Source organism: Mustelus asterias, chromosome 12, assembly GCF_964213995.1.
Source record: "Mustelus asterias chromosome 12, sMusAst1.hap1.1, whole genome shotgun sequence".
NCBI classification, from domain to species: domain Eukaryota; kingdom Metazoa; phylum Chordata; class Chondrichthyes; order Carcharhiniformes; family Triakidae; genus Mustelus; species Mustelus asterias.
The window spans coordinates 37,365,962-37,391,200 of NC_135812.1; the positions used below are offsets into that span (position 1 = coordinate 37,365,962).

The following is a 25,239-nucleotide window of genomic DNA, read 5'->3' on the forward strand; positions in this document are numbered from 1 at the left end:
TCACTGTATACTAATACACGTGACAAATCAAATCAAATGGCTTTTGACAAGGTCCCACATGAGACTAGTGAGCAAAATTAAAGCTCATAAGATTGGAGGTAATGTATTGACGTGGATAGAGAACTGGTAGGCAGACAGGAAGCAGAGAGTGGGAATAAATGGGTCCTTTTCTGAGTGGCAGGCAGTGAATAGTGGGATACTGCAGGGTTCAGTGCTGGGACCCGAGCTATTCACAATATACATTAATGATTTGGACGAAGGAATTGAATGCAATATCTCAAAATTTTCAGGCGACATAAGCATGGATCCGCCAACAACAGCACTGTTTCATAGATAAGGACAGTAATGCTACTTCAATGTGTTCTCTGTTCAGAGGTTACATTGAATGGATCAGATATGACAGCTGACAGTGGCAGAGTCACGCGACTATGGAAAGTCATATATTACACTTAGTAACGAACAGTAGTCACCAAAGCCCAATCTTAGTAAAGATTACATTTCCCAAAACCCAAATGTCCCCCTTTTCATACCAAACAAAAGATCCAAATCAAACCCCTTTTCTATAGTGAACAAAGACAACTTTGCATGCACAATCATGTGTGACTGTGAATTACCCAAGTTACCCACTGTTATCATGTATTAACGGCTATTTGTTCCACTAGTCAGACTCTGCATATGCATTGTGCCAACAGTCTTTAAACCATGCAAGCTTCTTTAATAGACGCATGCGCATTGACTTTGGCTGTTCATCTGGGTGATGTTGCTTGTCTGGAGAGTATTTCTCCTGTGGCTCTTGGTGACTGTTGTTCCATTGCAGTTGTTGGGGATTCATGGACCTCTGGGTTTGATGGTAGTTTTATATTCTGTACACCCAGTGAGATACCTTCTCCCTGAGCAGTTTCACCAATTGATCGTATCTGTCTGTTCCGCCTGTATAAATGGTTGAGAATTCCTGCTTTTGTAGATTAGATTCGTGGTATACACCTTGTAGCAGTCTCTCTCCAGCACTGTTAAGTGTGGTTACTCTTAATCAGTTCAGGCTTGTTAATTAAGTCTGTTGCAATCTCATTGTTTTGCCATTGTATGTGGAATGACTGCCAATTCTGCCATTACCATTCATTTTGACTGGAGATGGGATTGGAAAGTTTCCAAAGGTTCCCATGTTCACTCACCTAGCATTTACTTGCAGCCTTCAGTATGTGATTGCTTTCATTTTGTCTGCTATTGCTTTGTCATTTTACTTTAGCTCAGTGCTTTTCCTGAACTTTTGTTCAGATTTGAACATTTGTGCCTTTCTGAACTGTATCATTGCACCATTTCTGGGGTTTAAAAACCACTTCTGACATCGCATTTCATGTATGAGGACAGCAGTACTTCAGTGTACTCTCAGTGCGAGGGCTATCGAACTGATCAAACGTGGCAGCCTACACTGAGCTTGCCTTATGGCAGAATCGTGTGATTATGTCAAACCAGGTAGTACACTTGGTAAAGGTTTCATTTCCCAAAACACAAACCAGCACCAAGGCCAATCCTCCTTGCTTTCAAAATTCAAGCTGGGCAGGCTTAAGGCTGCCAACTCGGGTTGGATATAATCTTGGAGATTTTTGTCATGACCTCACTCTTCCAACTGCCCTGCCCAGTTAAACCATCATTTCCCCACTCTCCGATACAGAAATATTTGAAGAAAATTGGATGGGGGAGGGGAAGCACTTTGTTAATTCACTCTGATTTTTCCCTCCAGGTTGGTTTCAGAAGTGTCCAAGTTACTGGTCTTTAATTCCTGAATTATTGGCATCCCGAGACTAGCTGGGAAATACAATGACAAATAGAATGGAGTTTCCGGAATGTCAAGTGCCAGAGTGCTGCGCGTGGCCACAGTTTGTGCAAACCTCATTGCACTAAATGAGTGACTTCTATCCACATCAGCTGTGTGAATAAGCGACATTAGAATTAGGAGACGGGAACTGTCTGATTGGGTCTTAAAAGGTGGGGTAAGATTGTAAAATATGTCAATTTTGGAAGCCTAGGAAATTACGTCATTGTGAATCCAGTCCACTTCCAGATTGACTTCTCCAAATCAGTTCCTCCTTGATGTCATAAAGAAATTGGTGCAGAAATGTAAATTGTGTTCTGAAAGCTGTTTGGCATTTTGGTTGGAGCAAGGGGGGGTATTCAATGATCACTTCTCCTCAGCATCGTCACCCCACCCACCCACCCACGCGCACACTCTATCTGATACTCTGTGACATGGTTTGCAGTAGGAAGTGGGTTTGGTTGCTGTTGTCAGACCAATTCTGGCTGATTTAGAAGGGCTAATTTTGGAGACACAGCGTCCAGGCAAGTGTCTGCAGAGTCCACGAGCTGCCACTTCTGCTGCAGGCTTTCTGTCTCAGTGGGATTTCCCTGCAGAGTGTTAGAACTTACTCCGTGGTGGGAAACAAGAACTTGGGAGTGTTGTTACCCAGAAGATGATGCTGACTCGCTGCTACAGGGTACGTTCCTCAAACCAGGGAGTCAGGTGAGTAGCTGAGCTCCAAGGAGAGTTACCCCTAACATTATCAGAAATTCGGTGGGAGCATAGCTGTTATAAGGCTGTGGTAATCCAAAGACCTTGACTGCTGATCCAGAGGCATGAATTCAGATCCCACCACAGCAGCTGTGGAGATTAAATTAAATAAATCTGGATTTAAAAGCTTGTTTCGGTTATTTTATTAGTGTCACAAGTAGGCTTACATTAACACTGCAATGAAGTTGCTGTGAAAATCCCCTAGTCGCCACACTCCGGCACATGTTCTGGTACACTGAGGGAGAAGTTAGCATGGCCAATGCACCTAACCAGCACCTCTTTCAGGCTGTGGGAGGAAACCGGAGCATCCGGAGGAAACCCACGCAGACACGGGGAGAATGTGCAGACTCCGCACAGACAGTGACCCAAGCTGGGAATTGAACAGGGGCCCCTGGCACTGTGAGGCAGTAGTGCTAACCACTGTGCCACCGTGCCACCCATTAAGTAATAAAGACAATGAAACTACTGGATTGTTGTAAAAACATATCTGCTTCACTGATGCCCTTGAGGGAAGAAGATCTGCCTTGCCTGGCCTACACGTGACTCCAGGCACACTGCAATGTGAATGATTCTTAACTGCCTCCTGGAATGGCCGAGCAAGCCTCTCAGTTGTCAAGTCAGTGGCTCACCATCACCTTTTTTCAAGGACAATTAGGGACAGGCAATAAATGCTACTTTTGCCAGTGATGCCCACATCCTGTAATAAATAAAAAATGCTCATCAAGTGTCAAAGACTAAGATCCATGTTAACCTTTCAGCTCTTTGTAGAGGTTACTGCTGGAAGCAACTCTCCTCCTGTCTGTGTCCCATTGCCATGCTCTTTTCCCAGTTGCTGCCTACTGTTGCTGTACTTCAACCTTTTATAGAGATGGTAGCAGAGTCAGGTACCGACTGCACCTTTTAAAGCTGTAAGTTGCCATCAGCAGTTGCCCAGTCAAGCAGTGATTGCATTGATTTGGGATAGAATGGCACCAGCAAATTTGTGGGAAAACTGTACCTAAGGAAGACTAGATGATGGTGTAGTTCATCAGTAGTGACAAATTTATACCCAACAGTTCTGCACCCCAGTGGCTTACTTGCTGCATCACTGAGACAAGGCTATTGTTAAAAGGGCCAGAAACTTCCTTTAAAAACCTCGAATCAAATATAAAAATGACTGACTGAATCGTGCTTCAGTGAAAGGTTCATTGTGGGAGGTGGGCAAGTGTCAGTTTCTTGATGCTTACCTCTCCTGATCCTCGCCAAACCTTAGTGTTTAACCTTTCAGGATGTGGGTGTTGATGGCAAGGCCAGCATTTGTGTCCATCGCCAATTGCCCTTGAGAGCAGTTAAGAGTCAGTCACATTAGTGTGAGTCTGGAGTCACATGTCAACCAGATTAGACCAGGTAAGGATGGCATATTTCCTGACCGAAAGGATGTTACTTAGATGCCAATTGATTATAGCTTCATGATAACCATTTACGAGAATAGTTTTTCAATTTGAGATTTTTTTTTTGTTTAATTTAAATTCCAGCAGCTGTCGTGGTGAGATTTGAACCCATGACCCCAGAGCATTTGCCTGGGTCACTGCGTAATGAGCCCAGTGACATTACTATACCACCATCTCTTTCTTTTTTTGGTCTGTTACTTCAGGAGTGGGAATCAGCCAGGTTCCTAACACTGACTCTCTTCCCTTTTCCTAAGCACAGTGGCATTTGTATGTGGTAGGATGAATGGGAGGAAAGTCCAGGGGGAAGTTTTAGGGATGGGGATGTGGTGCTGGTCCCTCATCCTTGTCCCCACCGTACATCATCAGATAAAAATAGATGAGTTCTCAACTGTCCAGTTTAAAACTTTGTTGCCTCAACCTTGTTTTGGTCAGAGGATCTGATTTTACATTGAGCCTAGTTTGATCAGGGTGCTGAGATGGTGCACAGTTTAAAGGTTCAGTATCAGTGAAGGAACAGAAATGCAGTGTGAGTCTGGCTGTCTGGACAGTGGGCAGCAGCGCAATGAATATCTGGTTCTCTGGGAAGTGGGCAGCAATGCAGTGAATGTCTAGCTGGGCAGTGGGCAGCAGTGTGTAAAAGGGGAGAGCTGACTTGTGGCGATTTAACCTGAGGATCACTACACCTCGGGCAAGGTTGAGAAGGTGGGCCTTCATGAATACCGAACCTACGCTGTTGGCATCATTGTGCATCAGAAACCAGCCCATCTAGCCACTTGAGCTAACGCTGGAGTCATTACATCAGTTGGAAGAAATCTTGCTGTAAAGCATCCAAGGGAGTGACAGACCGAAGCCTTCATCCTGCTAGCAAAAAACAATCCTGATATTTTTGCTGTCAGCTCCAGTGCCCACCCTGGTTGCTGTCTTAGATGGAATCAGCCTGTTTGTAACCTCAGTATTCTATACTCCAAACTCTGCTTCGAGTCCTATGTCTCTTCGAGTCCTATGTCTTCTCCATCTCAAAGGTCACCTAATTCCACCTTCTTGTCTCATTCAGTGCTTGTCTAAACAGCCTCCCACCCACCGTAAATGATACTTCCTAAATCTCTGCAGCCCATAAACCATCTGCGTGTACATCCTGCTTGTCTCTGCCCTTGTTAACCTACGTTTTGCCCCAGGTCTTCAGATTTAAAATTCCATTCTTGTGTTTAAACATGTCTTTCTAACTTCATCCAGCCTTACAAATTATCTTCGCTAAACTCTCCCCTCTACTGACTTTTCTATCTGGTGTATACACTCCTGGCCTTTACTCCAACATGGGTGGCTGTGCTTTTAGCTACCAAGAACCCATGTCTTCCCTAAACTCTGCCGCTTCCTCCTGCATTAAGGACTCCTTTGACCAATGTTTCTCTTCCTTATATTTTGTCTTGGCTCAATGTCTGTTTCCTCATTTGGTGAAGTGCTTTGGGATTTTTTTTTACACTCGACTTGTGTTAAATATGGTGTTTTTGTTGTTATACCATCATTCTTGCTCTCAAAGTAGTGGTTGCCTCATAGTATTTGTACTCTGCTGGTTTTTAGGTGTAATGATTTGGGAGGCACGGTAGCACAGTGGTTAGCACTGCTGCTTCACAGCTCCAGGGACCTGGGTTCGATTCCCGGCTTGGGTCACTGTCTGTGTGGAGTTTGCACATTCTCCCCGTGTCTGCGTGGGTTTCCTCCGGATGCTCCGGTTCCCTCCCACAGTCCAAAGATGTGCAGGTTAGGTTGATTGGCCATGCTAAAATTGCCCTTTAGTGTCCTGGGATGTGTAGGTTAGAGGGATTAGCGGGTAAAATATGTAGGGATATGGGGGTAGGGCCTGGGTGGGATTGTGGTTGGTGCAGACTCGATGGGACGAATGGCCTCTTTCTGTACTGTAGGGTTTCTATGATTCTATGAAAATCTTGTCAACTCAGACTTCAATACAGTATCAGCCCCTTGCCACTCATTGGAGCAGGTTCCTCATACACTGCCCAGACTCTGCACAGGGGCCTCTCACTATCTTTTTTCAGGTGGGCTCCAATAGTCCAAGTTCTGGTCTCAATGCTCGTCATGAAGTCTCTGAACATACTCCTATTCTGAGGGCCTAACTCCTGCATCCCATTGCATCCTATCTGCAATGTTGAACATGTTGGCCATGAGGTAGTTTGTCGTCACTACACAAAGTTATAGCTCGCTATCACGCAGAAAGTGCTTTCTTAAATCTCAAAAGAATGTGTGTAGGAATGTTCAGCCCACTGTCTTCAGTCAGGTTTTGTCTCCCACAGTGTGATCACTACCCAGGTTCGGGTGGTTGCCAGTAATTATGGGGAATGAAAGGTTTTTTGACTTCCAGCAATTTGTTCAACATGTGAATGTGGGCTTAATTTGAGGCCCCTTTCCTACATTGATCTTCAAACCTATCCCAGCTGGTCTTTAGTGCGTTGGCTAGTTCAGTTTGTAGCTTGGTGATTGAAATGTCTGCTGAATTTTTAAATTTAGGTTTAATCTTAGAAACCCTACAGCACAGAAAGAGGCCATTCAGCCCATCGAGTCTGCACCGACCACAATCCCACCCAGGCCCTACCCCCATATCCACCCACTAATCCCTCTAACCTACGCATCCCAGGACACTAAGGGCAATTTTAGCATGGCCAATCAGCCTAACCCGCATATCTTTGGACTGTGGGAGGAAACTGGAGCACCCGGAGGAAAACCACGCAGACACGAGGAGAATGTGCAAACTCCACACAGACAGTGACCCAAGCCGGGAATCGAACCCAGGTCCCTGGAGCTGTGAAGCAACAGTGCTAACCACTGTGCTACCGTGCCGCCCCCTTGTTGCTGACTAGTTCAGTTGCTGACTATTGACTTGCTTTCTTTAAGTTTTTTTGTTCATGGAATGTGACCCGTACAGGAAGGCCAGCATTTATTGCCCATCACTAATTGCTGATGAGAAGATGGCACTCATCTACCGCTTTGAAGCACTGGAGTCCATGTGGTGTAGACATACCCACAGTGCTATTCCAGGGGGGCCTCCAGGATTTTCACTTGAGAAACAATGAAGGAACGGCAATGTGTTTTCAAGTGGGGTCAATGGAGGGGAACTTGCAGGTGGCGGTATTCCCATGCATCTGATGCCCTTGTCCTTCTAGATAGAGGTTGCAGGTTTGGAAGGTGCCATTAAAGGAGCCTTGGTGAGTTGCTGCAATGCATCTTGCAGATGATACAGTGCTGCCACTGCACGCCAGTTGGAGAATTGCATGCCAGTTGCACGCCAATTGCACGCCAGTTGGAGATGGATTGTGGTTGGTGCAGACTCGATGGGCTGAATGGCCTCTTTCTGCACTGTAGGGTTCTATGATTCTATGAGAAGTATGTGACTATTTCAGGTGGTGGATGGAGTGCTGGACAAGTGGGTTGCTTTTTTCAGATGATGTTGAGTTTCTTGGTGCGGAGTATTCCATCGTGCTCCTGATATGTGCCTGAAAGATGGTGGACAGCTTTGGGGAGTGAAGAGATGAGTTACTGCAAAATTCTGAACCTTTCACTTGCTTTTGTAGCCACGGTATTTACATGGCTGGTCAAGTTGAGTTTCTGGTTCATGGTAATCCTCTGGATGTTGATAGCGGTGGATTCAGTGATGATGGTGCTATTGGATGTGAATCGTACTGAACATTTGAAGTGAAGGCCATTGATATTTGCACTTTCCTGTATTTGACCAGCACTTAGCTTCCTGAATATTCAAGGAGGATTTTGCTGGAATTATGAGGCAGGAGGTTGGGTCATTTTTTGGGGGAAATCGCAAGTTGAAACCCAGACCAATGTACTGACTAAGTGATTTCACCAAGGTAATTATTACAACCACACCAGTCTCTCTATATTGTCTCTTGTGTGGGGCAACCTGTACAGGCTGCGTTTTGAGGGAATTTCTCCAAAAGCTGCAGAATTGGTAACAGCCAATGACAGTATAGATTGCTGTCAGGAGATTGACAGGAACTCCATGCCCTCTATGACAAAATGGTGCCAGGACCGTCCACCTGTGGTTTCACAGGAATCATTCAAGTGAAAGAACATTTCTATTTTTAAAAGTGGAAGTTCTCTGAGCTGTTACTGGAAATATTAAAAACACCTGATCATTTATTTCACCTACTGACAAAGCAGTGACTAGAGGTCAGGTTGCACTTTGTGCATGGAACTCTGTCTGAAACGGAGAAAATATACAGCACAGAAGGATCTTCACCCAAAGGGCTGTGAATCTGTGAAATTCCCTGCCCAGTGAAGCAGTTGAGGCTACCTTGTTGAATGTTTTTAAGGCAAAGATAGATTCTTGAACAGTAAAGGGATTAAGGGTTATGGTGAGCGGGCGCGTAAGTGGAGCTGAGTCCACAAAAAGATCAGCCATGATCTTACTGAATGGCAGAGCAGGCTCAAGGGGCCAGATGGCCGACTCCTGCTCCTAGTTCTTGTGTTCATTTGGCTCATTGTGTCAGTGCCAGCCAGAAAAAACTATCTGGCTTAATCCAATGATTTTTGTAAATGTATTGCGGCCTTTTTCCCCTCCCACCCTTTCAAGCAGTGAATTCCAGTTCCCTAAATCATTTCTCCACAACTGCCCTCTAATCCCTCCTGCCAATTACTTTAAATCTATGCCCTTTGGTTATTGATCTTTCTGCTAAGGGAAATGGGTCAATTCTATCTCGGCCCCTCTCAATTTTATAAAATTTAATATCCCCTCAGCTTCTTCCCTACTTCCAAAAAACATGACCCCAGTCTTGTAGTAAAATTCTATATTCGCAGTAGTGTCCTTGTAATTCTCCTCTGTACCCTTCCTAGCCTGATCACCTTCTTCAAGTACATTGACCAGAACTGTGCAGTACTCCAGTTGTGGGTATAATTAGTGTTTGATACAGCTCCAGCATAACCTCCCTGCAAGTGTATTCTGTGCCCTCGGTCAATAAAGGAAAGTATCCCATGTGCTGCCTCAACTGTCACATCTCATCGACCTGACCTGTTACCTTCAAGGATCTGTAGACATGTGCTCCAAGGTCCCCCTCTTCCTCCACAATCCTCACAATCCTACCATTCATTGTGTATCCCCTCCCCAAATGTGATATCTTTCACTTCTCCAGATTGTATTCTAGTTGCTATTTCTCCGCCCACCTGATCAATCCATTGATAACTTCTTGCAGACTACAGTTTGTGCACTGCCAATTTGCAGACTTCTTTATCATGCTCCTTTCCATTTAAGTCTAACGCGCTAATGTATATCGACATTACAAAAAGCTCTGGATCTTGTACTGAGTCCTGCAAAGTCTCACTGGAAACTGCTCTCCAGTCACAAAAACACCTGTCGACCATTACCCTTTGCTTTCTGTCACTGAGCCAGTTTTGATCCAATTTGATATTTCCCAGTAGACTGGTATGGCTGGAATAATTACCCCCGTAATTATTGGCCTCTCGCTACTCTGACCATTCTGCCATGGTGGGGTAAGGTTAAACGTCCTGTTTTAAAGCCGTGGTAGACTAGTTCAAATGTGCTAAACTCAGCCCTCCTTGTTACCTCAAAATTCAATTGAGTTAGGCAGAGACAAGCTTTCCTTTAAGTGCATGCTGATCCCGCTTGTTCAATCTGTGTCACACTGCCTCTCAAAATTTTCCCTGTTATTTTTCCCACCACTGAGGTTTGACTGATTGGCCTGTAATTACCCACATTATCCCTTTCTCTCTCTTACTTTTTAAAATAAAAGATGGAAACTTTCCAGTCCTCACCACTGTGCCTGCAGCCAGAGATGATTGGCTGCTTGTGCCAGTTTCTTTTCAGAGCTATTCTCTCTAACTCCGGGTGCGTGCATAGTTGGCCAGCAGGTGCTGCTGACTGCAGATAGAGAAGGAAGGGGTAATCACTGCATTGACCTCCAAGACGCCAATTGGTCCAGAGGTCATGGGTCAGAGCTGTGCTTTATTCCCATCTTTGACAGATCCAATTTCTTCTGAAGCTTCGATGAAATTAACACTGAATAATGTCGCTTCCTTAGCCTGGTGGCTGGGACCCTGCTCCCTGTCGTATAAGAGGTGGGAGGAATGGATGTACAAGTGCCTGACTATTCTTGCCTGGCTGCGGAGGAGCACATTTAAACCCTGCAGTATTCATTGTCTGGCTGCCGAATCTTTCTGCTGATCCCAGATCCTTTGACTGATGTTCCCTGCGTGGGATGTTTAACTATCCAAGATGCTGCTATAGTGATTGATGCTTGCAGAGGGAGGGGCAAGATCAGAAACAGTGGGGGAGGTCCCGGATTGTGCTCTGACAATGAGAAACTTTAATCGGCTCCATGATTACTGTGATCATTGATAGGGCTCTAGTAAAAGTCGAAAAGCATTTTGCTTTTAAAATCAGCGTTAGGCATCCGATTTGTATCTTAAAATTCTGGCTAACTCACTTTAAAGACTCGAGTGTCCAGCTGAAAAGGACTGGTAAGGATGAGGTGTTAATTTTCACCATTCTTTACAACCTTTGCAGCAGGAAGTTCTCCAAATCAGCCATTAGCAACTATTCCCGGTTTAATGATTAGCATTGAACAGCACCCTCCCCTCTGTTTAGCATTGAAGTGCACAGGGGCCTTCTGCACCCTCCGCATGCTGATGAAGCAACGTCTGAAATTGCAACCCTTTCATGTTGTCACTTACACTGCAATCCAAGTCAGAAAGAAGTCAGCAATTGTCATGGATACTAGGATGTCTAGCAGATTTGTCATGTTGGTCAGATGCTCAGAGATTGGTACCGATGTCAGTTCATTGCTTCAGAACTTGCTTGGTGCCCGAGGTCACTCGATCTGTTCACACGTGTTCCATTTTGTGACATGGGCATCGCTGGCAAGGCCCACATTTGTTGCCCTTGAAGGTGGTGGTGAATCAGTGCCACCTTGAATTATATGTTGTAAATGCATTCATGTGTTATTTAACTGAGGCGCTGTTTGATGTGTTTAATTTTATTTGGATTTATAACTCAGCAGATGCTGGAGTATGAGAGTGAGTGGCACTGAACTCAGTACCTGAAGGAAAGGCAGCAGCTCAGACAGGTAACCTGGCTCATTCCCTGTTTCTGTCTGTACAGGTGCTGTGAGTGTAACATTTCACTCTCTCACTGGTATTATGAGAAGGAGGGTCGGCTCTATTGTAAGAAGGATTACTGGGCCCATTTTGGGGAACTATGCCACGGCTGCTGTGAGCGCATCACCAAAGGGCTGATCATGGTAAGTGGTCTGCATGAAGAATGGTGAGGCTGTAATGAATTGCATGTGTTTTCTAAAATGCCCTCCTTAAATAAGGACATCTTGCATGAATTTGTGGGATAATTGTCACGCATGTGCTTTGGCAGATATGAACAAACTCAGAGTGCCGTGTCTAACTGCTCACACGAACACAGTGCGGTTCTGAGGCTGTGAAGCTGGAGTGCAATTAGTTGAATTCCATTCTTACGCGGATGCACATGGAATGACTGATGTAATCGCTGGGCAGAAATTACCTACAACCTCCCCCCCTCCCCCCCAACCCCCCCCCCCCCCCCCTCCCCCCCAAACCCCCCCCCCCCTCCCCCCCAAACCCCCCCCCCCCCCTCCCCCCCAAACCCCCCCCCCCCCCCCCCCCCGCATCTGATCTGGGAGGAGGGGGGAGAGCTCAGGAAAGGATACAGATTAAAGACACTGGCCATGTGAACTGTGCCCAGTTCTGGCCCTTCTAACACAATATAACATTGGATGGTGCTAGAATGCACAGTTAAACTATAGTTCAATCATTCTATCGACATAATGTGTTCCAGGAAGGTAAGCACCTCAACTCCCAACAACAACATCACTTCCAGTTATCCTTGGCAGTGCCACATTAACCAGCTGGGTGTGTCAATCTGCACTGTGTGAATCTTTGCTTGTTAATCTTCCAGGTGGCCGGAGAACACAAGTACCACCCAGAATGCTTTGTGTGCCTCAAATGTGGTGCATTTATTGGTGACGGAGACACGTATGCTTTGGTAGAACGCTCCAAGCTCTATTGGTAAGAACAGTGTGTGGGGGCCAGATACCTAAGCTAAGTCTCCATTATATTTAGTATTACATGATAAACTGTTGATGGGGTTAATTCTTTTGAGTTTTGTGATTTTAAACTAGTTCGATTATATTTGGTATTTCATTAGATATCCAAGGAGCCAGGGACCTGGGTTCAATTCCAGCCTCGGGTGACTGTCTGTGTGGCGTTTGCATGTTCTCCCCGTGTCTGTATGGGTTTCCTTCCACAGTCCAAAGATGTGTAGGTTAGGTTGATTGGCCATGCTAAATTGCCCCTTAGTGTCAGGGAGATTAGCAGGGTAAATGGTGGTGTTACAGGGATAGGGCCTGAGTGCGATTGTTGTCGGTGCAGGCACAATGGGCAGAATGGCCTCCTCCTGCACTGTAGGGATTCTGTGAGCCAGTCTGGGGTTTTCAGTATTGGAAGGATGTTCAGTTACACATTTCAATGTTAAATAATTCTTGATGCACGGAACATTTATTAACGTGCTGAAATCTGACACCGTGTGATTCCTGTATGGCTTGCATTATACTGATAATGTCTCCATGCATGCAATTTGTTCCAGGTCTTCTGTCCATAAATTTAAACCTGTTTAAATTATTCTGTGGCTCTTGCCTATTTTTCTAATTGCTATAGAGCAGGAGGAACTATTTTCCCTGATTACATTGAGAGGATCCGTGTGGAAGCAGCTTGGATATAGTAAGCAGTGTTCGAGGCACATCAACATTCCTTGTTGCTAGTTTTCCCCCCCCCCCACCTCTTGCTAACCGACCACAAAAGGCCTCATGGCTAACCTATCCACTCTAGCCTGTTTTTGACTCTGCAAGGAGCAGCAACAGGAGATTTTTTTTCCCCCTTCCTCTTCCCCAAATGGAGATTAATTGTCTTGGCACAGATTAGGTAATGAATATAGGGCAATCTAATGTGAAACCTAGTATCTCAAAGACACAATTTTAGATCTTTAACACAGTTTGGTAACTATCTATGCTGCTGTTTTATATTCATGCATTTTACCTGCTTGTGTCTCCTGCAGTGGTTGCTGTTATTATCAGACGATAGTCACACCTGTGATTGAACAGATTCTCCCAGCTTCTCCCTGCCCTCAGATCCCACACACTGTGACATTGGTTTCAATCCCAGCCTCCACGGAGGGAAAGCGAGGCCTCTCTGTGTCTATCGATCAGCCCTGCAGTCCCAGGAGTTCCTCTTCAGAACATGTGCACACCGTGCGGGTGAAGGAGTAAGTTGAGAATGATGACTATAATCGGGAAGAGATTGTTACTGCCACACATGGTGGGTGAGGTGTCGATGGATACCTGCACTTTGCAGCTACTCTGCAACCAGTGACTTTTGCCTCAGTTGATATGGTGGGGGGAATCTGAGCAACTTGAATGTGTAGCTCAAAATGGGCATCGCAGTTGCCTGCAGCATGAGCAGCGACTTGGTTCTCGGGTAACCCTCGGAATGTGGCACACGTTGTGAGGTGAACATTATCAAATACGCAGCAAAAGGCTGAGCCAGCAATTATGGTAACTAATTAATAACAGCTTAACTTCATATTTAATCAGTTTCTTCGTAAATTGGAAGCATATTCAGCATGCTTAATGTCAAACATCTGGACACCAGGGAAGTTTTGGTGACACAGCTGGTTCTGGCTGAAGCTGACAGAAAGTATAGTGCCAGTAGCTGGTCTATACTGTAGGGATTTCTGCAGTATTGAGATTTTGTCTGTATTCTAGTTGGTGATTTGCGCTGATAAAGGTCAGGGCTGAGTGGTCTGAATTTCTGGGGATGGTGTCAACAGCATTATGCACTAAGTGCAAAAGGTTTGCCTGGGAAGAGATGGAAATCTAGTTTTAACATTAGATTCACACATCCCAATATCCGTGTCTCTGCTTTGTTTTCTTTTTGGTTGCTGAACTTCCTGATTTTTGTTTTCCATACGGATACTCCTGGGACATCTGAATCACAGCTGGGAAACATTTGGATGCGGACCCAGCTCTCTGTTATAGAGCATTGTTTAGTAGTACTCGTGGGGAAAGTGGTCCAACTATATTTCAAGACTATTTATGTAGTTAATTGTTGGAATTTTCTGTAAATTAGCTGCTGCTTGACTCCACCCTTTGTTATCTTAACAACCTCTCTATCAAAATATTGGCGGAAGAAAATCAGAAGATAAGTAGCTTTTTCCTCACTTTTCTCGTGAGTTTTACTAGAAAGACTGGCATTTATTGCCCATCTCTATCTGGTTTTCAGGTAAGGATGGTGGCCTTTCTTGAACCGTTGCAGCCCATGTGGCGAAAGTGCTCTCACAGTGCTGCTGATTCCAGGATTTTGTCCTGAATGGCGTCAAACTTCTTGATGTTGCTGAAGCTCTAAGCAAGCGGAAAGAATTTCATCACTCCTCACTTTTCCTCCTTATAGAGGCCTTGGGAACTCAAAACATGAGCCACTGGCTGACAAAAAAGCAGCCACTTGATTGGCGCTCCACCCATTGGCTTAAATACAAACTTCCCTCCACCATCAGTAAAGCCTGGCTGCAGAGTGTACTTATCTGGTAGCCATGACATTAGTGTGGCTTGTGTTTGATTTGTTTGGTTTTATTCAGTGATGCCCGGGGTGTACCAATGCTGTCAGAAAATTATTTGCATCAGTAGATCAATGAAGGCAGGAAATGGTCAGTTGTTTATCGTTAATGGACTCAGCAAGACGTACAAATTCTGGCATGTTAAACTCTTGCTTACCTTCTCCCCATATCCCAAAATCGCAACTGAGAGATGGGAGGAGTCGATCATATATAATCTAAAAAATAACCCTAAATACTGAAGCAGATGCCAACTATATATGGAGGAAAGTCTGTTGGAATGGTTAGTACCATCGTTTTATTATAAGAATGAGAGAATGATTTTGAGGACAAGGAACATCAATTATGTAGGAAGTTGGAGAAGGTGGGTCTGTTTTTTATTCTTGGAGAAAAGAAGGTTGAGAAGAGGTTCCACAGAGGTATTCAAAACCATGAGGATTCTGAACAGAGGAGATGGGGGTGGAAAAACTTGCAGGTCCCAATGATCTAGTCGAGAATAATCTTGTTGTTCCCTCCTATCAGAAGCTCCTAACTATAATGGCTTTTGTTGTAGAGTCGATGCGGACTGCATCAGTCCAGATGTGAAAAACTCCATTCATGTTGGTGATAGGATCCTGGAAATCAATGGAACACCAATCAGGAACGTGCCTCTGGATGAGGTAAGCGTGGAATCAGCCAGTTAGAGTATCTTTCTCCTTCGTTATCCTAATCCACTCTTACTCAGACTCCAGCCATTTAAACTGAATGTGAGACTATTAAATGAAACTCTCCATAATTAAATGCCCCTCTGAGGGAGCAGGGACGATGCCAGCTATAGAAATGGGTAAGGGAGACTAGGAAGAGCCAGCTTTAAATATTGGGGAAGAAACATAGGCCAGGAACTTTGTCCACAAGCTGGGTTGGGTCTGCAGAGGTGGGAGAATTCCTGGCTCTGGGAACCTGACCTTTAAAAATGGATGCCCAGATGGTGGATTTTTGAGCTAGGTTGTGGGGCTGGATTAGAAGATGGGACAGGCAACTCTGGAAGAACTGAGGCGACTGCCAGCTCTGGAAGAAGACTGGGCAGATCTTGGGATCCAGGCAGAGATGATTCACCATATTGAATAAAACATTCATTCATAAAAACCCATTTATTATATTTACATTTCATCAGATAAGTAAAGCCTCATAACAATGAACATTTCATTCAATTTCATAATCCCTTAACCAACAAGAACTAGAATTCATGGTCCCACTTTGGTAGTGTCTAAACCATTTGTAGCTGTCAGTCAAACTGTGAAATGGCAGACACTCTACTGTGATAATGGATAGTTGTGAACTCAATCAGTAGTAGAATCTCTTGGGCGAATGTCAATCAACTGTGCAATAGCAAGCTTTTTTAACACTGCAGATCTTTTTTTCTGAGGATTTAAAGGGCAGAATGTTTAAGTGACTGAGGATATAAGAGCAGGAGTAGGCCACTGAGCCTGCTCTGCCATTCAATATGATCATGGCTGCTCATCTATCTCAATTTCTCTTTTCCACACTACCCACCCCTCCCATATCTCATTTGTCATTGGCATTTAGAAATCTGTCAATCTCTACCTGGTGACTGAGCTTCCACAGCTCTCTCAGATAGAGAATTCCAAAGATTCACAACTGTTTGAATAAAAGGTTTCTCCTCGTCTTAATTCCAATTGGCTTCCACCTTATTTTGAAATTGTTTCTAGATTCCCCAACCAGAGGAAACATCTTGTATCTATCCTGTGTATCCCTTTTAAATATTTTGTAGATTTCAATGAGATCACCTTTTATTCTTTGAAATTCTAGAGAACTCTTACAGTGCCCTTTGACATGCTCTGACATGTGCAATGAGCTCAACAATAATGAATTAATTCACTTTGTTAGCACACTTATGCCTACATTTAACTAGCCCAAAGGGCACCTGTCCTCCCTCAAAGGTATTCTTGGCCCAGATCCAAGGGGGTACCCTGACTATCCAAATTATCCACCAGAGTTCAGACCTGTCCTTACCAGGTCTAATCTGCACCCTTTGGGTTTCACACTCCAAGTCTACTCAGATCCCATTTCAGTGGAGGCAGCCAATGATTTTAAATGGCGGAACTTCCCCTGACCCCATTCACACTTCAGTGAAAATGGGAATTGCTGTGTTCGGACTTGTGGAGGCTTATGATTTTCAGACACTTCCAAAAGAGGGTCTCCATCATGATGCAGATCTGGGCCATAGATTTTGTTTCGGAGTATCAGATCCATTTTGTGGGGACATAGAAACCATTAATGTCAGACATACAAAGTGGACCAGGCAAGTCCAACAGTTACAATTGGTGGGAACAGACTGGTGATTCCAGCTACATATATAGAAGGGATGGAAGTGGAATATGCCAGTTTTATATAGTGATGAATCTGTATACCAGCGTTATAGGATGGGAACGGAGTTGGATTGCTTTCTATCTCAATGGGAAATATTGGGTGTATGGCGACAGGAATGGGTGATGTGAGCTCTGTACTGATTTTGGGTAAGGGTACGATTCAGAGATGCCAGCAACATATATGAAGTGGTAGAAATCAATTAGAAATGATGGAGTTGTGGAGAGGGAATGATTCACTTTATGTTGAAGGAAGAATGGAAAACTAACCATATATAGAGTGGAGGAATAGCAAGAAAAAACAGTTAAGATTATATTGAGAGATATATTTGGGAGGGATCACCAAGTGGGGGAAATGGGATAAGCTAATCCTACATAGTTGGGAAAGGAAGGTGTGGACAGAAGAAAATGTCACCTTTTACAGTCAACAATTTGTACATATAGCAGTGAAGAGAGTAATACTGGCAAATACAGCTGGAGGGTGGTGTGATCAATTGTGAAGTGATCCTGACATCCCTCTTCACTACATCTTGTCCTGTGAGAGGTTTTGCTGTATTTGAATCCTGAAGCTGTTTTGATGTTTGACCTCCTCAGATTGACCTCCTGATTCAGGAAACCAGTCGCTTACTTCAGTTAACCATTGAGCATGATCCACATGATGCATTGCTGGAGGACCAAGTGGAGACCATCAGCCCTATGTCAGACATCTTCAGCCCACAGAGAACAACTGCCCCAAATGGAGATGGTAGCACAATCAAAAAACGTCCCATCAAGTAAGGATATGTTCTAGTTTGTACTAAATGTCCACTTGATTTCTTAACCTGCATCATCCTATAATCTGATTTTTAAAGCCATACACAAACGTAGCACTGGAGGAGTTAATTTAGCCTATCATACCTGTGCTGGCTCTTTGAATAATGCATGCTCTTTTACAAGATTTCATTCTTGCTGTTATAATGACATTAAATCCTTAAGTTCTCAACCTTAGCTGTGGAAAAGCATCAGGTGAAAGATGGGCATCTCTCCGTAAGGTTGGAGAGATAAAATTAGTGTGTTAATTATCACAAATTATTATTTTGTGATTTATAGCAAATTACTGCGGATGCTGGAATCTGAAACAAAAACTGAAAATGCTGGAAAATCTCAACAGATCTGACAGCATCTGTAGAGAGAGAATAGAGCCAACGTCTAGATGATCCTTTGTCAGAGCTGAAGACTTTAGTAGTGTTGATTGAGTGAAATTAAAAAGCTTAACAGTCCAATTTAAATAAAATCTCCTAGCATGATCTTGGGAATTATCAATATTTTTATCATGGCATTAATAATGGATAAATTGGCAGATATAGTTACAAAAACAGGAATTTTGTTTTTGAATGAGTTGTTTGATGGAGTCTCCAACTCTGATAGTTAGGATGGATGGTAAAGATCCAGTGGCTATGTTTGCAAAGGAACTGGATATTACACAGAGGAACAGATACAGTGTCATAATTTGTATGTCTCAATTAAATGCCTTCTCTCTACTGGAGAACAGAATCTGTTCTCAGCTAAAACTCTACATTCCCCTTTGTATCTTTCCTTGTGTGATTGCATCCTTTCTGTAATTTGGTGACCAGAACTGTGTGCAGTACTACAGCTATGGTCTAATTAGCATTTTTTATATACAGTTCCAGCATAACCTTCCTGCTTTTATATTCTGTCCTCAACTGGTAAGGGCCAGGTAAGCTTTCTTTACCCCCTTATATAACCGCCTAACCACCTTCAGGGATCTGTGGACATCCTGTTCCTCTGTATCACTACACATCTCTGTATCCTACTATTTATTGTGTACTTCCTTGACTTGTTTGCCTTTCCTAACTATTATTTTGTACCTTTTAGATTGAAATCCATTTGTGCTTCCTAACTGACAATTCATACTCTCCATCAGAGATGTTCTAATAATTTGCCCCACACTGAGGTTAGGCCGACTGCTTTATTGTTACTCTGTCTATCCCTTTTCAAACAATGACACAATATTCACAGAGCTTGGGAACCACGCCTGTTACCAGAAAGGTCAGAGAATGATGGTGAAGTCATCCACTACTTCATCCCTTACTCCTATTAGCAGCGTGGGATGCATTTCATCTAAGCGAGGCTATTTTCAAAGATGCTAAATCTTATAACATTCTCTCTCAATGTAGTTAAGGAGTATGAAGTTTATTACTTCATACTCCTGAACTACAATATCTCCATTTGTCACCCTCTTTTGCAAAGACAGATGCAAAGTATTCCTTGATAACTATGCACCATCTTCTGCCTTCACACATATTCGTTATCTTTTTGGTCTCTAGTAGGCCCTACTTTCTCTAGTTAGCTCCTTGCTCATTATGTAATCATAAAGCATCTTTGAGTTTTTCTTTGTCCTCTCATTCCTCAAATTTCCTTTTTTAATTTCACCCCTACACTCCCTATATTCCTGATGTCTTATTGCATTATTGACCAGGTGTCTGACAGCAAAACTTCCCCTTTTAGTCCTTTCTGAGACTATGCTCTTTGACATCCAGAGGGTGGTCTAGGTTTGGGCGTACAATGCTTTTTCTTTGCTGGAACATTTATTTGCCCTAAGCGCCCTCTAACTCACCCTTGAAACCCGTCCTCTTCTCTTGACATCGATTTCAGTTTGGGTAGCTACTTCTAGTCTACTTATTCAATCACATCAGTAAAATTGACTTTCCTCAATTTCCTGGTTTATCTAGGTCCTTTTCCATAATCACATTAAACATAACTGAATTATGATCACTGCAACAAAAATATGGCCCTACTGATGTCCCTTCCACCTGCCCAGCTTAATTTTCAAAAACTAAGTCCAGAACTGCCCACAACCTACCATCTTAAAATATATTTGGGAGATATTTTTCTTTAAAGAATTCTACAGCCTCTATTGCTTTTTATCCCAGTCAATAGTGGGGAATTTTAATATTACTGCCCAATTCTTTTTGCACTCTCAGCAATTTGCCTTCATATTTGCTCTTCTGTCCCTCTCTCCGACTTGCTCTTTTGTCTTTGCTTCAACCAAGTATGTGTAACTCCCATGTGTTTGTGTTACTTTGTCACTGCTGGCTTAAGCCTTCCGTTTGCTCAATAATTAATGTTAGCACAGACTGGGAACTCATTGAGTCTGATTTATTGGGCCATTCTGTATCGGTTATTGTAACAGCCGCACTCTGTCCATCTCCAGGAGAAGCTGTAGCACTGACAAATCACCAAGCACTGGATCACCTGCCTCCCAAAAGAAAGATTTGGGCCGCTCTGAATCTCTGAGAATTGCCTCTAAAATGCATCGTATCTTCCGCCCTTCTGACCTGATCCATGGGGAAGTGCTGGGAAAGGGCTATTTTGGACAAGCCATCAAGGTATGCTTTTCAGAAATACTATTTCTTTGAGATGAATCTTACTGAAGTCAACTTGCTAATCCTGCTCCTGTCAGTATCAGTTGCATGTTGAGTCCAAGAGAGTATTATCCATCAAGGAGCTATGTGGGAAAGGGTTGATGACAGCATAAACCTCTGACTCAGTGTGATTTATTTTTCATTATCCACCTGATTACTGAAGAATATTATAACCAGTCTCTCTGCCTTTAATTTGTCTCTGTTCTGGTCCCTTTACTGAAGGAGGGATGTATTTGCATTGGAAGCAATTCAGAGAAGATTCACACGGTTGATCCCTAGAATGAAGGATTTGGTCATGAAGAAAGGTTGTGCCTTTGGATTTGAGGATTGAAAGATGATCTTTTGGCGGTGGTGGGGGGGGAGGTCTCCCATTTTAAGATTGAGAAGAGGAGAGCTGGACAGTGGTTAGTCTTTGGGGTGCTCCTCCCCACAGAATGGTTGAGGCTGTCTCATTTGAATCTGTTCAAAACAGTTGAGTGCTTTTAGAACAGGCAGGACCATGTCGTTGAGACCAATCCGATCAGCCATGATCTTGTTAAATGGCAGAGTAGGGTAACCGGGGCAAATGGCCCACTGCTTCTGATTCTTGTATTTATCTAATAGCATGGTATATCCTCTGGGATGGAGACGGCTAAAAATGTTGGTAGATAGGACATGGACAATATTCTAGTCCACTTGGCTCAGTGGCAGCACTCTAGCTTCTGAATCAGAAAGTTATGGGTTCAGACTCATTCCAGAGACTGGAGAATCTAGACCAGGCTGATGCTCCAATGCACACTGGGGAATGTGGGCCAGGCTGATGCTCCAATGCACACTGGGGAATGTGGACCAGGTTGATGCACCAGTGCACACTGGGGTATGTGGACCAGGCTGGTGCTCCAATGCACACTGGGGAATGTGGGCCAGGCTGATGCTCCAATGCACACTGGGGAATGTGGGCCAGGTTGATGCTCCAATGCACACTGGGGAATGTGGACCAGGCTAATGCTCCAATGCACACTGGAGAATGTGGACCAGGCTAATGCTCCAATGCACACTGGGGAATGTGGGCCAGGTTGATGCTCCAATGCATGCTGGGGAATGTGGACCAGGCTGATGTTCCAATGCACACTGGGGAATGTGGACCAGGCTGGTGCTCCAATGCACACTGGGGAATGTGGACCAGGCTGGTGCTCCAATGCACACTGAGGAATGTGGACCAGGTTGATGCTCCAATGCACACTGGGGAATGTGGGCCAGGCTGATGCTCAAATGCATGCTGGGGAATGTGGACCAGGCTAATGCTCCAATGCACACTGGGGAATGTGGGCCAGGCTGATGCTCCAATGCACACTGGGGAATGTGGGCAGGTTGATGCTCCAATGCATGCTGGGGAATGTGGACCAGGCTGATGCTCCAATGCACACTGGGGAATGTGGGCCAGGTTGATGCTCCAATGCATGCTGGGGAATGTGGGCTAGGCTGATGCTCCAGTGCACACTGGGGAATGTGGGCCAGGCTGATGCTCCAATGCACACTGGGGAATGCGGGCAGGTTGATGCTCCAATGCACACTGGGGAATGTGGACCAGGCTGATGCTTCAATGCACACTGGGGAATGTGGGCCAGGTTGATGCTCCAATGCATGCTGGGGAATGTGGGCTAGGCTGATGCTCCAGTGCACACTGGGGAATGTAGACCAGGTTGATGCTCCAATGCATGCCGGGGAATGTGGGCTAGGCTGATGCTCCAATGCATGCTGGGGAATGTGGGCCAGGCTTATGCTCCAATGCACACTGGGGAATGTGGGCAGGTTGATGCTCCAATGCATGCTGGGGAATGTGGACCAGGCTGATGCTCCAATGCACACTGGGGAATGTGGGCCAGATTGATGCTCCAATGCATGCTGGGGAATGTGGGCTAGGCTGATGCTCCAGTGCACACTGGGGAATGTAGACCAGGTTGATGCTCCAATGCATGCTGGGGAATGTGGGCTAGGCTGATGCTCCAATGCATGCTAGGGAATGTGGGCCAGGCTGATGTTCCTATGCACACTGGGGAATGTGGACCAGGCTGGTGCTCCAATGCACACTGGGGAATGTGGACCAGGCTGGTGCTCCCATGCACACTGAGGAATGTGGACCAGGCTGATGCTCCAATGCATGCTGGGGAATGTGGGCTAGGTAGATGTTCCAATGCACACTGGGGAATGTGGGCCAGGCTGATGCTCCAATGCAGACTGGGGAATGTGGGCCAGGTTGATGCTCCAATGCATGCTGGGGAATGTGGACCAGGCTGATGCTCCAATGCACACTGGGGAATGTGGGCCAGGTTGATGCTCCAATGCACACTGGGGAATGTGGGCCAGGCTGATGCTCAAATGCATGCTGGGGAATGTGGACCAGGCTAATGCTCCAATGCACACTGGGGAATGTGGGCTAGGCTGATGCTCCAATGCACACTGGGGAATGTGGGCAGGTTGATGCTCCAATGCATGCTGGGGAATGTGGACCAGGCTGATGCTCCAATGCACACTGGGGAATGTGGGCCAGGTTGATGCTCCAATGCATGCTGGGGAATGTGGGCTAGGCTGATGCTCCAGTGCACACTGAGGAATGTGGGCCAGGCTGATGCTCCAATGCACACTGGGGAATGTGGGCAGGTTGGTGCTCCAATGCATGCTAGGGAATGTGGACCAGGCTGATGCTCCAATGCACACTGGGGAATGTGGGCCAGGTTGATGCTCCAATGCATGCTGGGGAATGTGGGCTAGGCTGATGCTCCAGTGCACACTGGGGAATGTAGACCAGGTTGATGCTCCAATGCATGCTGGGGAATGTGGGCTAGGCTGATGCTCCAATGCATGCTGGGGAATGTGGGCCAGGCTGATGTTCCAATGCACACTGGGGAATGTGGACCAGGCTGGTGCTCCAATGCACACTGGGGAATGTGGACCAGGCTGGTGCTCCCATGCACACTGAGGAATGTGGACCAGGTTGATGCTCCAATGCACACTGGGGAATGTGGACCAGGCTAATGCTCCAATGCACACTGGGGAATGTGGGCCAGGTTGATGCTCCAATGCATGCTGGGGAATGTGGACCAGGCTGATGTTCCAATGCACACTGGGGAATGTGGACCAGGCTGGTGCTCCAATGCACACTGGGGAATGTGGACCAGGCTGGTGCTCCAATGCACACTGAGGAATGTGGACCAGGTTGATGCTCCAATGCACACTGGGGAATGTGGGCCAGGCTGATGCTCAAATGCATGCTGGGGAATGTGGACCAGGCTAAGGCTCCAATGCACACTGGGGAATGTGGGCCAGGCTGATGCTCCAATGCACACTGGGGAATGTGGGCAGGTTGATGCTCCAATGCATGCTGGGGAATGTGGACCAGGCTGATGCTCCAATGCACACTGGGGAATGTGGGCCAGGTTGATGCTCCAATGCATGCTGGGGAATGTGGGCTAGGCTGATGCTCCAATGCACGCTGGGGAATGTGGGCCAGGCTGATGCTCCAATGCACACTGGGGAATGTGGGCAGGTTGATGCTCCAATGCATGCTGGGGAATGTGGACCAGGCTGATGCTCCAATGCACACTGGGAAATGTGGGCCAGGTTGATGCTCCAATGCATGCTGGGGAATGTGGGCTAGGCTGATGCTCCAGTGCACACTGGGGAATGTGGGCCAGGTTGATGCTCCAATGCATGCTGGGGAATGTGGACCAGGCTGATGCTCCAATGCACACTGGGGAATGTGGGCCAGGTTGATGCTCCAATGCACACTGGGGAATGTGGGCCAGGCTGATGCTCAAATGCATGCTGGGGAATGTGGACCAGGCTAATGCTCCAATGCACACTGGGGAATGTGGGCCAGGCTGATGCTCCAATGCACACTGGGGAATGTGGGCAGGTTGATGCTCCAATGCATGCTGGGGAATGTGGACCAGGCTGATGCTCCAATGCACACTGGGGAATGTGGGCCAGGTTGATGCTCCAATGCATGCTGGGGAATGTGGGCTAGGCTGATGCTCCAGTGCACACTGAAGAATGTGGGCCAGGCTGATGCTCCAATGCACACTGGGGAATGTGGGCAGGTTGGTGCTCCAATGCATGCTGGGGAATGTGGACCAGGCTGATGCTTCAATGCACACTGGGGAATGTGGGCCAGGTTGATGCTCCAATGCATGCTGGGGAATGTGGGCTAGGCTGATGCTCCAGTGCACACTGGGGAATGTAGACCAGGTTGATGCTCCAATGCATGCTGGGGAATGTGGGCCAGGCTGATGCTCCAATGCACACTGGGGAATGTGGACCAGGCTGGTGCTCCAATGCACACTGGGGAATGTGGACCAGGCTGGTGCTCCCATGCACACTGAGGAATGTGGACCAGGTTGATGCTCCAATGCACACTGGGGAATGTGGGCCAGGCTGATGCTCCAATGCATGCTGGGGAATGTGGGCTAGGCTGATGCTCCAATGCACACTGGGAAATGTGGGCCAGGCTGATGCTCCAATGCACACTGGGGAATGTGGACCAGGTTGATGCTCCAATGCATGCTGGGGAATGTGGACCAGGCTGATGCTCCAATGCACACTGGGGAATGTGGGCCAGGTTAATGCTGCAATGCATGCTGGGGAATGTGGGCTAGGCTGATGCTCCAGTGCACACTGGGGAATGTAGACCAGGTTGATGCTCCAATGCATGCTGGGGAATGTGGACCAGGCTGATGCACCAATGCACACTGGGGAATGTGGGCCAGGTTGATGCTCCAATGCATGCTGGGGAATGTGGGCTAGGCTG

General features: G+C 45.8%; 1 protein-coding gene across 2 annotated transcripts in view; it reads left to right on the forward strand.

Annotated features, from left to right (window-relative positions):
• LOC144501377 (LIM domain kinase 1-like) overlaps positions 1 to 25,239 on the forward strand; it is a 59,864-nt gene that overhangs the window by 11,480 nt on the left and 23,145 nt on the right. Inside the window, exons 1-7 of one of the 2 annotated variants that reach the window (XM_078225047.1) lie at positions 2,399 to 2,518; positions 11,132 to 11,270; positions 11,957 to 12,066; positions 13,112 to 13,318; positions 15,216 to 15,321; positions 17,623 to 17,801; positions 20,243 to 20,417. In XM_078225047.1, the coding sequence (XP_078081173.1) occupies positions 2,469 to 2,518; positions 11,132 to 11,270; positions 11,957 to 12,066; positions 13,112 to 13,318; positions 15,216 to 15,321; positions 17,623 to 17,801; positions 20,243 to 20,417 (966 nt within the window). In that variant the 5' untranslated portion in view covers positions 2,399 to 2,468. Of the gene's footprint in view, positions 1 to 2,398; positions 2,519 to 11,131; positions 11,271 to 11,956; positions 12,067 to 13,111; positions 13,319 to 15,215; positions 15,322 to 17,622; positions 17,802 to 20,242; positions 20,418 to 25,239 lie in introns of those variants that run through there. The other variant, XM_078225046.1, reaches the window with a different exon arrangement.